Genomic DNA, 13,576 nt, shown 5'->3' on the forward strand with positions numbered 1-13,576 from the left:
AAGATTTATGAGCTAGCTGGATAAATAAATCAAATTCAGGTCATGGCTGCTAAATTAATAGCAAATAAGAATAGATCAAATTTACTTGGAAATAAAAGCCTTTTTGGAAAATGTTATGAAACAAGAAGCTTACCTGTCCTTTATTATATTGGACATTTTTGAGAATGGTTTCAATTATTCTGTAAATTAGAGTGAGATTTTGTTCAAGGTACAACCTGAAGTTAATATAGATATTACATTTATCATTAAAACAAACAAACAAAAAAGAACTTTGTGGCAAATGTACAAAATCACCAAGACAATTAATTTCTTTTGAGGGTAATATAGACTTAAATAGAGTGCAAAGTAATAATGATTTTTTCAAATAAAATTATTGACCTTTTTGTATTGTGCATTGCACAAAACCCTAATTTAAGGGCACTGACCTTTTGAACCAAATTGAGAGTCAATTTCCTAAGTGAACTCCTGCAAGGTGCAGGAGTAAACTAAACAGTGCAGAGTTTATGAGCCTTCCTCCAAGATAAATTGTTATGTTAAAATAACTGGGAGGCCTGGAACTCTGAAGAATGTTTGTCATTTTTTAAATGAAATCACTCCTATTTTTGAACAGATTAAACATTACGTGCTACTATTTTTGTCTCCAAATCTGACTCATCACTTAGAATCTAAATATTATTTAGATTTTTTTTAGATTTAAAAATTTATATTGGATACAAACTTGGACTAGATGTGTTATCCCAGGTCAGCTATTTCTTCCAGTTATAATTATTATAATTAGAATCCCCTACTATTCTTTGTCTAATGCACTTTCTGGTTAAAAATATTATTCTAGGTGATGAAATACCTACTTAGGACTTGGATGTTATCACCCTCTTTGGTCTATTATTATCAAATGTTAAAATAATACTTCCATTTTAAGAACTTTGGTAAGAAGAGAACAAAACTGAGGGCTTTCTCATGAAACCAAACAAATGCCTGTGTTTAAAAATAAAAATAAAAATAATGGAAAGTTTAAATTGGAATCCAAATAAATAACTCTAAGCGTTTACAGGTGCCTTTATTTCTCTAGTCTATGCTAAAGAAAAGCCAAAGAGAAAGATAAAAAAAGGAAAACAAAGCAAAGCAAACCTTTACTCCATATATTTCACTTTAAGAAGTTATATTAACTAGATGTTAATATTCAAAATAGCATTACTTCAGACTCACAAACTTACATAATCTTCGAGAGGCATTTGTGCATTAACACCATTTTTGTGTGTGTGTGGAGACAATGTGATAATATAATCTGGTATGTTCTAGAAACTTTTCTTTTTTTTCCAAATCATTTTGACTTTGACATCTACCCATTTAAATAAATTGACATTATCACCTCAACTTTTATTTTGCCATAACATCAAATTCTCATTCAATGCATGGTTTGTGTTTATAAAGGAATTTGAATTTATTTTTCTTTTTCCTATTATCCATATCCTCACCCACCACACAATTAACATTTTGTTTATTGCACTCACCAGACTTGCAAAATCCTGATAAAGATAGGGAATAGGAAAGATCCAGAATAAGGAAAAGTGTAATAAGAGAAATGCTATAAAAAGGAAAAACACCAGTTGAACTTAAACTAATATACAGAACATGATTATAACTGACAAACAGGTTGTCCATAAAGGTAGAATTCTTCTGTTCTTAATATCTGGTTACTGAGTGTCAATGCTTCAGAAAGAAAGGACGTTCCAGAAAGAAATGTAAGTGGTGGTCGTGGTTTTGAGAAAGATTTGGGAAAATGAAAAGACTGGTATGCTGCCTGTTTCCCAAGATGTTTTCATGGACAAAGTCTGGGCTATAGAGAGAGAAAGAGTTGTTGGAATAGAGACACTGGTAGAGGCAGAGATAGAAATTGAAAAAACAAGAGAGGGTGAGAGAGAGAGACACAGAAGATTTACAGAAGACACTAAGAAAATCCATTGTATTTAATAAATGCCAAAAAAGGGTTATTATCTAGAAGATATTTTTAAGACCCTCGAAAATCATTAAGAAATTGACATGTAAACCAGGAGAAATTTCATAAACAGGCCAGTCACAGAAGAAAACCAAATCATCAATAAGAAAGATTCTCAACCTCACATTTCAATCAGGAAAATGTAAAATAAATTAACAATGAGATACCATTTCACACCTACAAGGATGTAAGAAGTGAAAACATCACAGATTTCAGTATAGATACACATGGAGGAAACTCTTATACATATGAACATAAGAAGATGCAAATGCCCTTTGACCCAACACTTCCACTCCTAAATATTTATCTTAGAGAAACTCATGCTGATAGGCACAAGCTAACATGTTCACTGTTTTTTTTTTCTTTCTTTTCTTTTTTCTTTTTTCTTTTCTTTTCTTTCTTTCTTTCTTTCTTTCTTTCTTTCTTTCTGCTACTTATTATAGTGAAATAGAATAATTTTTTCTTGTCAGGGAACTGACAAATTATGCTTTCTTCAAACTATGGAATACTCTACAGCAGTTAAAATTAATGATCTAGAGCTTCATGTTTCAATATGGATAAATTTCAAGAAATACAATTATGAGTGAAGAAAACCAAGTAGCAAATCATACATATAATATGACAACATATATGTAAATATTCTAAACTCACAGAACAGTAGGATACAAATTTAATGGATGCATACACATGTAGTAAAAGTGAAAAAAAACATGCATGGGAACTTCTGGATGGGGTTACCTTTAGGGGTGGGCATAGGGGAAAAAGTGAAAAAGAATTGGTTGGGAGGTGTGGTTTTTCTGTGATATTTTCTTTCCTTAACAAAAAGAAAGTTGAGAAACTTCCAGTGATGTGATCTTGGCAGCAAGGTTGATTTTTAATCTCCAAAAAATTCCTCCTGAAAAATAAGCAAATGAATTAGGATAACAAATGAGAAATCCATTGGCAACATCTGTATAAACTAGAAGGCAAGATATTTCCAAAAACTTCAGATTGTGAACACAAGTGATAAATTACCTACAGTAGCAGAATAAGGACACAGCTGGGTGGCAGGAATAGTGAGAAATGAATGGGGACAGCCGGTGTACTCCACTGGTTGAACTCCAACTCAGGGTTCAAAAAATTTGCCAACAAACATTCATTACTAAGGGAAGAAGACCTACATATTCTGGGTGGAAACATGGGAAGACATCTGAGAATAACCAGTGAAACTAGGAAAAGTCCCCAGAATCTCCAGTTTGCAAGTGAATTAAGAAAACTGCATATAGATATGAAAAAAAAAAAAATCAAAGTTCTGAGTGAATTTCAATGTATAGTTAAATGATCATACAATTAAGCCACCAGTTAACTTCCATTTACAAGTTAAGTGACAGAACAAGGATGTAAACAATCCAGAAGGTAAGGCATTCTATAGGACAACTAATCCAGTTTCGATAAATCAATGCCTGAGGGGAAAAGGAGGAAGGGTAGGACTTCTGTGAATCAAAAGAGACTTACAAGATGTAATCAAATTAAAGTGGGGACCTTGTTTGGATCCTGATTCAAATAAATCAATGGACACATTTTCCAGACAATTCCTAATTTGATTTTGGACTAGGTATGGGATGATAACAAAGTAACATTGCCAATTTTATTAAGTAATGATAATACTTTCTGAAAAGAAAATGTCCACAATTTTTAGAGATTTATATTGAATCACATGGGGGTAAAATTATGTGGTCTGATATTTGCTGTAAAATATATAAAGAAGGAAAATTGTGAACAGTTTTTTTTTAAATTTTTTTTCAACGTTTATTTATTTTTGGGACAGAGAGAGACAGAGCATGAAGGGGGGAGAGGCAGAGAGAGAGGGAGACACAGAATCAGAAGCAGGCTCCAGGCTCTGAGCCATCAGCCCAGAGCCCGACGCGGGGCTCGAACTCACGGACCGCGAGATCGTGACCTGAGCTGAAGTCGGACGCTTAACCGACTGAGCCACCCAGGCGCCCCGTGAACAGTTTTTTAAAAAAAATACATTAAGTTATACAAAGCTACATTAATTAAAACAGTGTGGTACTGGCATAAAAACAGACATATAGATTAATGGCATAGAATAGAGAGCCCAGAAATAAAACCTTTTGCATATGGTCAAATGACTTCAACAAAAGTGTTAAGACTACGCAATGGAGAAAAGAACAGTCTCTTCAACAATTGGTATTGGGAGAACTGGATATTCACATTCAAAAGAATGAAGTTGGATCCTTATCTTATACCATTTACCAAAAATTAACTCAAAATGGATTAAAGGCCTGAATGTGAGACATAAGACCTTAGAAGAAAACAGGGGGAAAGTTTCATGACATTAAATTTGGCAATGGTTTTTTGGTATGACACCAAAAGTACAGAAGTAAAAACAGACAAATGAGACTACATGAAATTTCAAAACTTCTACACATCAAAGAAAATAGTCAGCAGAGTGAAAGGCAATCTTCAGATGAGAGAAAATATTTGCAAATATTATATATGGAGTTATATCCAGAATACGTAAAGGACCCCTACAACTCAATGGCAACGAAAGGCAGCCCAATTTAAACATGAGCAAAAAACTTGAATGGACATTTCTCCAAAAAAGATATACAAGTGGCCAACAAGCATATGAAGAAATGCACATCTAAAGAAATCATTAAAGAAATGAAAGTTAAAATCCCAATGCAAGATCACCTCACACCTATTAAGATGGCCACTATCAAAAAAACCAGAAAATAACTAGTGTTGGTGAGAATGTGAAGATAATAGAAGCCTTGCATTCTGTGAATGAGAATGTAAAACGGTGCAGCCACTGTGGGAAACAGTATAGAGATTCCTCAAAACATAAAACTACATTACCATGTGATCCAGTGGTCCCACTTCTGTATATATATCCAAAAGAATTCAAAGAACCTCAGAGAGATATTTGCACACCCAAGTTCATTGAAGCAGTAGTCACAATAGCCCAGAAGTGGAAGTAACCCAAATGTCTATCAATTGGTGAATGTAAAAAGAAGTTGTGGAAAATATATACACTGTAATATTTTTAGTGTGAAAAAATAACGAAATCTTGTCACGTGCTACAACAAGGATGAACCTTGAAGACATTATGCTAAGCGAAATAAACCAGTCACAAAGACAATTGGTGAATAGTTCCACTTCTGTGTGTTATCTATAGTAGTCAAATTCATAGTAACAGAAAGTTGAATTGTGGTTGCCAGGGGCTGGGGGACCGGGGAATGAAAAATAGTTCAAAGGGCATAGAGTTTCAGTTTTGCAAGATGAAAAAGTCCTAGAGACCCATTCCATAACAATGTGAATATAGTTAACAATACTGAATTGCACACTTAAAAATGGTTAAGATGGTAAATTTTGTGTTATGTGTCTTTACCATAATTAAAACATAAATAAACAAATGAATGTGACAAAAATTTGGTTATTTTTATATCTTGGTGGTTGGTACATCTTGTACTAGCCTTTTTAATTTTAATTCTATATCCAAATGTTCATAAGTTTTTTAGTAAAAAAAATTTTGAGAGAAATATGGTAGTACATTAATATCTGTTAACTTACAGTAGGAAGAAATTGGGTAGGTTTTTTCCTGTGTTTGGAATATTTCATGATTCAGAAGCAGTAATGACTATAGAAAACTGGCAACATTGGACCTTAAGTTTATTCAATTTGAGTCTGTGTGTCCCAATTCCAAATTAGTATAGGATTTCCTTTCCTATACTAGTCTAATCAATTGTGACCAGTGGAGATCACATAGTTCAAATGGGACTGTTAGGAGGATGATGGGATCAATTCCCAGAAAAGTGATCTGGGCTTTGAAGAAACTTAGAAAGTGTTTTCTATAGGTTGGAAGAAAAGGAAGGATTTTCACTGTAGATAAAAAATCAGACACACATGGGCAATGAGGTCCGGATGTGTTTCGCTATCACAGTTTGATGCTGCTATCTACTTGTGCCACTAATAGATCCAGAGACTCCTTTCTATTTTTTCTTTTTTTCACTTTCTTGAAGGAAGAAAAAAGCAAAACAAAACAAAACAAAAAATCCTTGCAGGCTTCCAAGGTATCTGCTGCTATTCCCTGATAGCTGAAGATAATCAATCATCTTTTCTTTTCTTTTTTTTTTTTAATTTTTTAAATGTTTATTTAGTTTTGAGAGACAGAGAAACAGAACCTGAGTGGGGGAGGAGCAGAGAGAGAGGGAGACACAGAATCTGAAGCGGGCTCCAGGCTCTGAGCTGTCAGCACAGAGCCCGACGCGGGGCTCGAACCCACGAACCGTGAGATCACGACCTGAGCCGAAGTCGGATGCTTAACCAACTGAGCCACCCAGGCGCCCCAAATCATCTTTTCTTTAGGAAATGCTAAAAACTTGTCAGTTATATTAATGACCAGACAAGATGACTCATGAGCTTTTATACAGTGTTATTATTGACTACATAAAAAGAAGTTGAATGATTTTGTAACAGCAATGTCATGGGACAGATAGGTAGCTACAGTTGTGAACATAACATAATGTATAAAACTTGTCGAATCACTAATCATACACCCGAAACCAATATAATATTGTGTGTCAACTATACTCAAATTTAAAAAAAGCAGAAATTGATAATAATATCAACATCAAAACAAAATTGCATTCCCTGAAACAAATAGGTCATAAATAACTATGAATCTCCCCCCCCCCAACCAATTACTGAGGAAATCTGCTCTAATAATTTTATACCAACTCTTTATTATATGTTTCTTATGTTTTTGCATGGTTAGGAGAAGTTTCCAAATATGCCCTATTAAAGATCTCTTAAAATTTTATTATTTACTATTTATTTTGAAATAATTATAGCTTTACAAAAAGCTGCACTAATGAAAAGTCCTTGGGTACCCTCATCTACTTTCTCCCAATGGTTACATCTTGCATTAACTATAGTACGATGTCAAAACAGGAAATTTATATTGGTACAATGTTGTATATGGTTCCATGTCATTTTATCACATGTATATAGATTCCTGTGGCCGGCACTGTAATCGAGATACAGAATTCTTCCATCACCACAAAGGTCTACTACTTTCAGAATCAAATGTGGAAATTTTGCCTCCCTTTGGGTTACTTTACTGCTTTTCACTTGTAATATAATTATCTTAAATACTTCCTCTGCATAGATTGAGATCCACGTCAGAAAAGTATTAATATTTTCTACTGACACTGCAAGAAGGAAATTGTTTTCCTCCTGGCTGGTAGTGAAAGTTCCCCAACTGGCTTCCTCTTGTATCACTTCTGCGGAGATGGGAGGGTGCATTATTACTGCCAGGTGGGGACAGAAGCCCAGGATCCTGGCTGACTTCCACTGACACTGTTGGGAGAGGATTGTTACCACTGGATGAGGGTGGGAGTCCCATCTCCCCGCTTGGCTTCTCTGACATCACACTGCAGGCCTCTACTATAGCCCGGCAAGGGTAGAAGTCTAGGATCCCCACTCAGCATTTGCTGACAGTGATGGGGCTAGAGCTGCATTTTGTTCCATGGTGCACTTCTGCAGTAGGGCAGTTATTATTTAAAAATTTTTCATCTTGTTAAGCTGTTCCTTTCTTTGTCCTTTGCCAGGAAGAACTAGATTTTATGAAGGCTCTTTTTTGTCAGTTCCCATCGGCTTTTCCAGGTATGGTTTTTCCAGTACCCAGTCCAGGATATAGGAATCAAAAAGGAAGGCCATCTTGGTCTTTCCTGGGTTCCAAGGTTCATAGTTGGTCAGTCTTCTCTATACCTTCACAGTCTTCTTATGTTTGTTTTATATATCATGTCCAGGACTTTTACCTGCACTTAGGGGAAGGAATAGGAAGAAGTGCTTTTACTGTATTGTGGTCCAGAACCAGTGACCTAGTGAGATTTTAGAACTTCATGAAGCCTAACTTTGGTCAGGAATTTTTTAATTTGATTAAGCATTAAGCAGCTTTTATTAAACATTTTCTTTGTTATCTAATTGAAGACAATAGAGACATGAGTTACAGTGGAGGAATCACCTCATACCACCTCTAAAAGCTAAACTAATGAATTCAGCGTATCATCTTCAAAGAACAATGTGATTTCCTTTGGAAACCAATAGCAATAGGGCTTGACTGTGGCTTAGGTGTGTACTAAAATGACTAAAGGAAGAAATGTGTGAACCGATTATTAACATGAAACTTCAAAAGGGGGAGTGTTCCAAACACAGTTACAATACTATCCTTTTCAACATCATGAAGTGAGAAAATGCCCTGTACAGAGGAGTGGATTTTCCAATACTATATTCCTAGATGCTCCGTCCTTAGACAGAAAAATGTATTCACTGGGATAGCATAATCTAATTCATTCCTTTTTTACTGATTCCACAAAAGTAACTTTGTACTTATCTGTTGAACTGCAGGTCAAGTTCTTAAGAAAAATAAGCTGAGTAGAAGATTCAAATATCTGATATCTGTAGAAATTTTATTTCTCGCTAGAATTCTTTAAACTGGTATGCTCACCAGTATCTCATGAGTTTTGATTAGTGTGAGCCAGCTTCTTATTTCCAAACCTTCAAAGCTGAGGAACAGATGATAAAAAGAAGGAGCCAGAGCATTTTACTGCCTCCTTGTGAAGCTCAGATGGCTTTCTTAAGTACTTTTTCTAAACTCCTTAAATTATTCCAATTAAGTTAGATATATGCTTCAGAAATAGCTGAAACTATACTGCTTTAACATGATGACATATATTAATACCTAATAGACACTAACTACAGTGAGCTAAGAACTATAAAGAAAAAATATCCTTAAATATTAATATTCAAAAGAGTAAATGTTTCCCAGAGGTAATCTGACAATGTGATAGTAATAATTCTTCCATTCAACAAATATTTATCGAGTGACTTATACTGTCCCAGGTCTTAGGATATACCAGAAAAGGCAGCAGACAAAACTCTCGTCTGCGGAACTCACATTCTAGAGAATGGCAAAAGGACAGAAATAAGACATATAAGTCATATGGTTGTTAGAAAGTTAATAGGTGTCATGGAAGAGAAAAAGTAAAACAGGGTGAAGAAGATCAAGAGTGTGAAGGTTGGGGGTAAGGCAGGATGTAATGGAAAAGAAGAAGGTCCAATTGAGAAGGTGAGATTTTTGCACAGACTTAAAGGACATGAGGGATGTAACAAGGACATCTTGTAAGATGGATATGTTACAAGGACATCTGAGGATAAAGCATTGAAAGAGAAAATGATGGAAAAGACGGCATCAGACAAGCAATGAAGGTACAGATGACAATGTGGACACTTTTTGGCCATTTTTGAAACTAAGTCTTATACTGACTGACACAAGAAGCCATTGAAGATATTGTTTAAACTTTTGTTTTGATATGATTTCAAACTTATGGCAAAGTGAAAAGAACAAGGAATATTTTTATTTACATTAACCAATTGTTTACTTTTTCTCCCAATTGTTTTTATTATTTGCATTCTCTCAATAGGTGATAGAAAGATAGTTGATGGATAGATAGATAGATAGATGATTTTTCTCTGAACTATTTGACAGTAAACTGGAGACATTTGTGACCCCTTACCACTAAATAGTTCAGTGAATATTTTCTAAAAACAAGGACATTCTCTTACATAACTATAGTACAGTTAACAAAATCAGGAAAATTGATATTGATAAACACTGTTATCAAATTCATAGCCTATATTCAAATGTTATCAATTTTCCCAATAATATACTTTATAGCTGTATTTTTCCCTCTGACACAGACCTGGAATCATTTTTTTTCTTTAAGAAGTCCAGTTCCTTTTAATGCAAATGATAAGTAGAAATCAAGACATAGGCATTAGGCGTGCTCATTGCTAATGCTGTCATAACTTTTAGATAATCTCAGTGGACATATCTAGTACATGTACATGTACATACACATATATGGTTATATCTATAATCACTTCTAAATGTGTTTAGCTAGGTAGGTAGATATTAAAAATCATGAGTTTATATTAATACTTTCTATTTCAATCCAATACAAATGTTTCTTCTTTCCACATATATAGCTTCTCCCTAAAATACTAGTCCCATTACTTTCAATATATTTACTCATATGTTTAAGAAAGTTTTAATATTGCTAACCCATAGTATTGCAAAAAGCCAACCTACTAACTGAAGTTCAATATTTGTTTAAAGTTTTTAAAGGTAAAATTTCACGCAACAAAATGGATAACTCTTAAATGTACAACTTGATAACTTTTGACAAATGTTTACATCTGTGTAACCTGCAACCCGTCTAGTTCTGGTAAGTATGGAACAGAACCAGCTATGGAAAAGAAGTCCTCAAGAACATATGCAAGGAGGTGATTATAATGACTGACCAGAGAATTTTATTTATTTATTTATTTATTTATTTATTTATTTATTTATTTATTTTAAGATTTTATTTTTAAGTAATTTCTGCATCCAACATAGGGCTCAAACTCACAACCCCAAGATCAAGAGTTGCATGCTCTGCTGACTGAGCCAGCCAGGCGCTCCCCCAGAGAATTTTAGTGAGGTGAGGAGAGGAGCTAAGGACATGGGGACTGAAATGGATAGGAGATGGAATTAGTGGATTTTGAGATTCATGCGGGGTTGAAGGGTAATATGGGACATTTTCTTTTGCTGTGTCTGTCATGTCTCTGTGACAACACAGTGATGATTGACACAATAGATGTTCATTGTCAAATGTGAAAATATATTGAGAATTCATTTGCTTTTGAATAATCCTAATGGTTTCTTTTCCCTGAGAACAGCTTTCCTTTTCAAGGCCACTTGTAGATGGGTGCCTGCACTTATAACTTGCTTTCTACATTTGCTAATCTTAATACGAATGTGTGAAATAAAAGAGAGAACACAAAACCTGTCTTACGGTTATTATTATTTAGTTTAGACGGCAATTCAGCATTTCCAAGAAAGACGCCTTTCAGCTTTACAATTTTAACGAACAAATGCATCACCTTCTAATGAGAGACTTTTGGTCCTGAAACTCATCTGAAACGTTTAAAATTTTGTATTCTAAAATAATTATAGTAAGTTATAAAAATACTTCTAAGAATGTGGCGTGAAAGAAAACTATGTTTTCTTCTTCTGTCTTGCTTAATAGTTGATAGCATTAAATTTTCTATTTTAAAAAGGAAAAAAAAAAGATGTCAAAATCTCCTTATGAAGCCAGCAGATTTAACTCCAAAATTTCCATATAGGTTATTTTTAGACTTCAGCTGACAGAAAACATCTGTTTTGCTACAACTTTAATATAACCTAAAAGTGCATATGTTCATCATCTTTGTCTCATTTATGTAATTTATATCACCCATATGAAAAACCCTTTCCAAATAATCCATGACTTGAGGTACTGTAAGTAGAAGTAAATGGTCACTTGCAACGCATAAATTCAATCTACAGTTTACTGACCATGGTTTCAGCTGATGTATTCTCTCTATTGCCTTATTAAATGAGATTTTATATTTGTACTATAATATGCATAGATTAAAGATAGCCATCAAAAACAGTGAATGGTGCAAGAATAGCTGGTATATTTTCATAGCAGACTTTAAATTCTGTGACCTTAGGAGTTTATTGAATCTCTTTATAGTTCACATCTCAGTTGGCTAAATGGGGTGATGGAGGCAGTGACCTGAGCTGTTTAGTCTAGAGACTTATACGAATTACAGATTCTTTTTTGGGTTTCTTTCTTTCTTTCTTTCTTTTTTTTTTTTTTGGTGCAACATGGTTTTTGGTCATTTCATTGCTCTTTAGTATCACCTTTAGAAAGTATATAGAAAAAGAGCACAAAGGTAAAATAAATGTATCATTTTTAAATTTTATGTCTCAAATGTACCAGTAATTACAACTGAATAGACCGAAAGGTTTAAAATAATCACTTTTTTCCCCTGACAGACTTTCTAAAATTCTATTATTCTTTAAAGCCTCTTCTCTGTGGGTATAGTTCTCTATTATTTTCCCCCATTCTGGGCTTAGATTTCCTCGTCTGTAAAAAGGGGTGATTTACTACGGTGCTCCATCTAGCTACAAATAAGCAATGTATCTAAAGCACCCTACTCAGTGTGGCTTGAGATTTAAGTTGAACACTCTGGGAGACAGCTTTGGGCAAGATCAGTCTCTTGAAGGATATTCAAGGGTTGCTCATGAGGAGGGGAGTCAGGGAGTGTGAGACTCACTTTTCAATGTGCTTCTTGGTTGTTTCAGTGTTTAACCACATACTAGTTTTAAACATGGCTTACAAAACAAGAAGCAACCCCACTGCCACAGGTCTGACCTGCATGGGAATCTCTTTATTCAGGTATCCCTGAACCCCATTATTATGCAGACCCCCGAATTGGGTGAACTGTCTCTTAGCCAGAATTTGGAGAGATCAAGGAGGCACTGATTGATCTTCCCCACCATGGAAAATTACCACTCTGGGTAAGTCCACCATTTTCACTGGTAAATTCACCTCCTCCCCCCTACCCTCCCTCCTTTTGACAGGTAAACTGAGTCCCAAAGAGGCATGACACCATACCCTAGTCCAGGGGCACGCTCTATAGTTCTTCTATTGTTAATAAATACATTCAACACTGAACTTCAGCAAAGAAAGGGGTGAAAAATAGTGAGGATGTGGAGGTAGGAAGCTAGGTTTACCAGTGACTTTGGGTAAGTTTATTTAATCTTTTTGAATCTCAGATTTCTTACCTATATTTGGGGTCAACAAAATCTACCTTGAAAAGATTGTAATGAGAATTAGAACTACAGTGTAAAGACCTTAGTATTACTGAGGAAAGAGAAGGGACATCATAGGACATCTTTACCATTATGTCCTGGAGTCAGGGAGCCTGTGTCCTATCTCTGACTGTTTAAGTGGACGTTGCCAACTTTTGCTTTTTCAGGAGTAAAAGTGAAATAATACCTGTTTTTGTTTTTCACAGTTACTAATAGAACAAAAAAAGTAATGAAATCACCTTTTTTATTGTAAAATGTTATAGAAACAAGTGAAATTAATGTTTACTAAACTGCTACTGGAGTTTTGAAATTATTAGTTTATTTTTCATATTTGAATAGAGTTGCTTAGGTTGAAATTTTAAATTTTTTTTAATGTTTATTTATTTTTGAGACAGAGAGAGACAGAGCATGAATGGGGGAAGGGCAGAGAGAGAGGGAGACACAGAATGGAAGCAGGCTCCAGGCTCTGAGCCATCAGCCCAGAGCCCAACCCGGGGCTCGAACTCACAGACCGCGAGATCGTGACCTGAGCTGAAGTCGGACGCTTAACCGGCTGAGCCACCCAGGCGCCCCAGGTTGAAATTTTAAAGAAATTACTAGATGTCAAACATACAGTCGGATGAGCAGTCTTTATGTTATTCTCCTTTGCTTCTCTTGTCGCTGATAAGCAGCACCACCAGGGCTGACCTGAGGCAGAAATGAGACCATTTGGTCTTGGCTGCTGTCCCTGGTCTGCCCCAAGACACCTGAGGGGTGAGATTCCCTATTCTCATGCTGAATTTCATCCTCTTGCTCATTGCCTCCATAAGTTACTTCTTAGAAAAGCAAAG

General features: G+C 35.1%; 1 protein-coding gene and 1 long non-coding RNA gene across 11 annotated transcripts in view; one reads left to right on the top strand and one right to left on the bottom strand.

Annotated features, from left to right (window-relative positions):
- LOC113599313 (uncharacterized) overlaps window positions 1-13,576 on the top strand; it is a 220,382-nt gene that overhangs the window by 176,828 nt on the left and 29,978 nt on the right. For all 6 annotated transcript variants that reach the window (XR_008294954.1, XR_008294955.1, XR_008294952.1 and 3 more), the window contains one exon: window positions 12,331-12,452. This is a non-coding gene — a long non-coding RNA (uncharacterized LOC113599313). The remainder of the gene's footprint in view (window positions 1-12,330; window positions 12,453-13,576) is intronic.
- Window positions 2,654-13,576, bottom strand: part of PTGER3 (prostaglandin E receptor 3) — a 171,289-nt gene continuing 160,366 nt past the window's right edge. For 3 of the 5 annotated variants that reach the window (XM_053214225.1, XM_053214223.1, XM_053214227.1), the window contains one exon: window positions 6,418-7,826. Coding sequence is in view for 2 of the 5 variants with exons in the window: in XM_053214227.1 (XP_053070202.1) it covers window positions 7,818-7,826 (9 nt within the window). In the remaining 3 variants the exon portion in view is untranslated. Of the gene's footprint in view, window positions 2,892-6,417; window positions 7,827-13,576 lie in introns of those variants that run through there. The other 2 variants (XM_027058877.2, XM_053214224.1) reach the window with 2 other exon arrangements.

Source organism: Acinonyx jubatus, chromosome C1 (assembly GCF_027475565.1).
Source record: "Acinonyx jubatus isolate Ajub_Pintada_27869175 chromosome C1, VMU_Ajub_asm_v1.0, whole genome shotgun sequence".
Lineage (NCBI taxonomy): Eukaryota > Metazoa > Chordata > Mammalia > Carnivora > Felidae > Acinonyx > Acinonyx jubatus.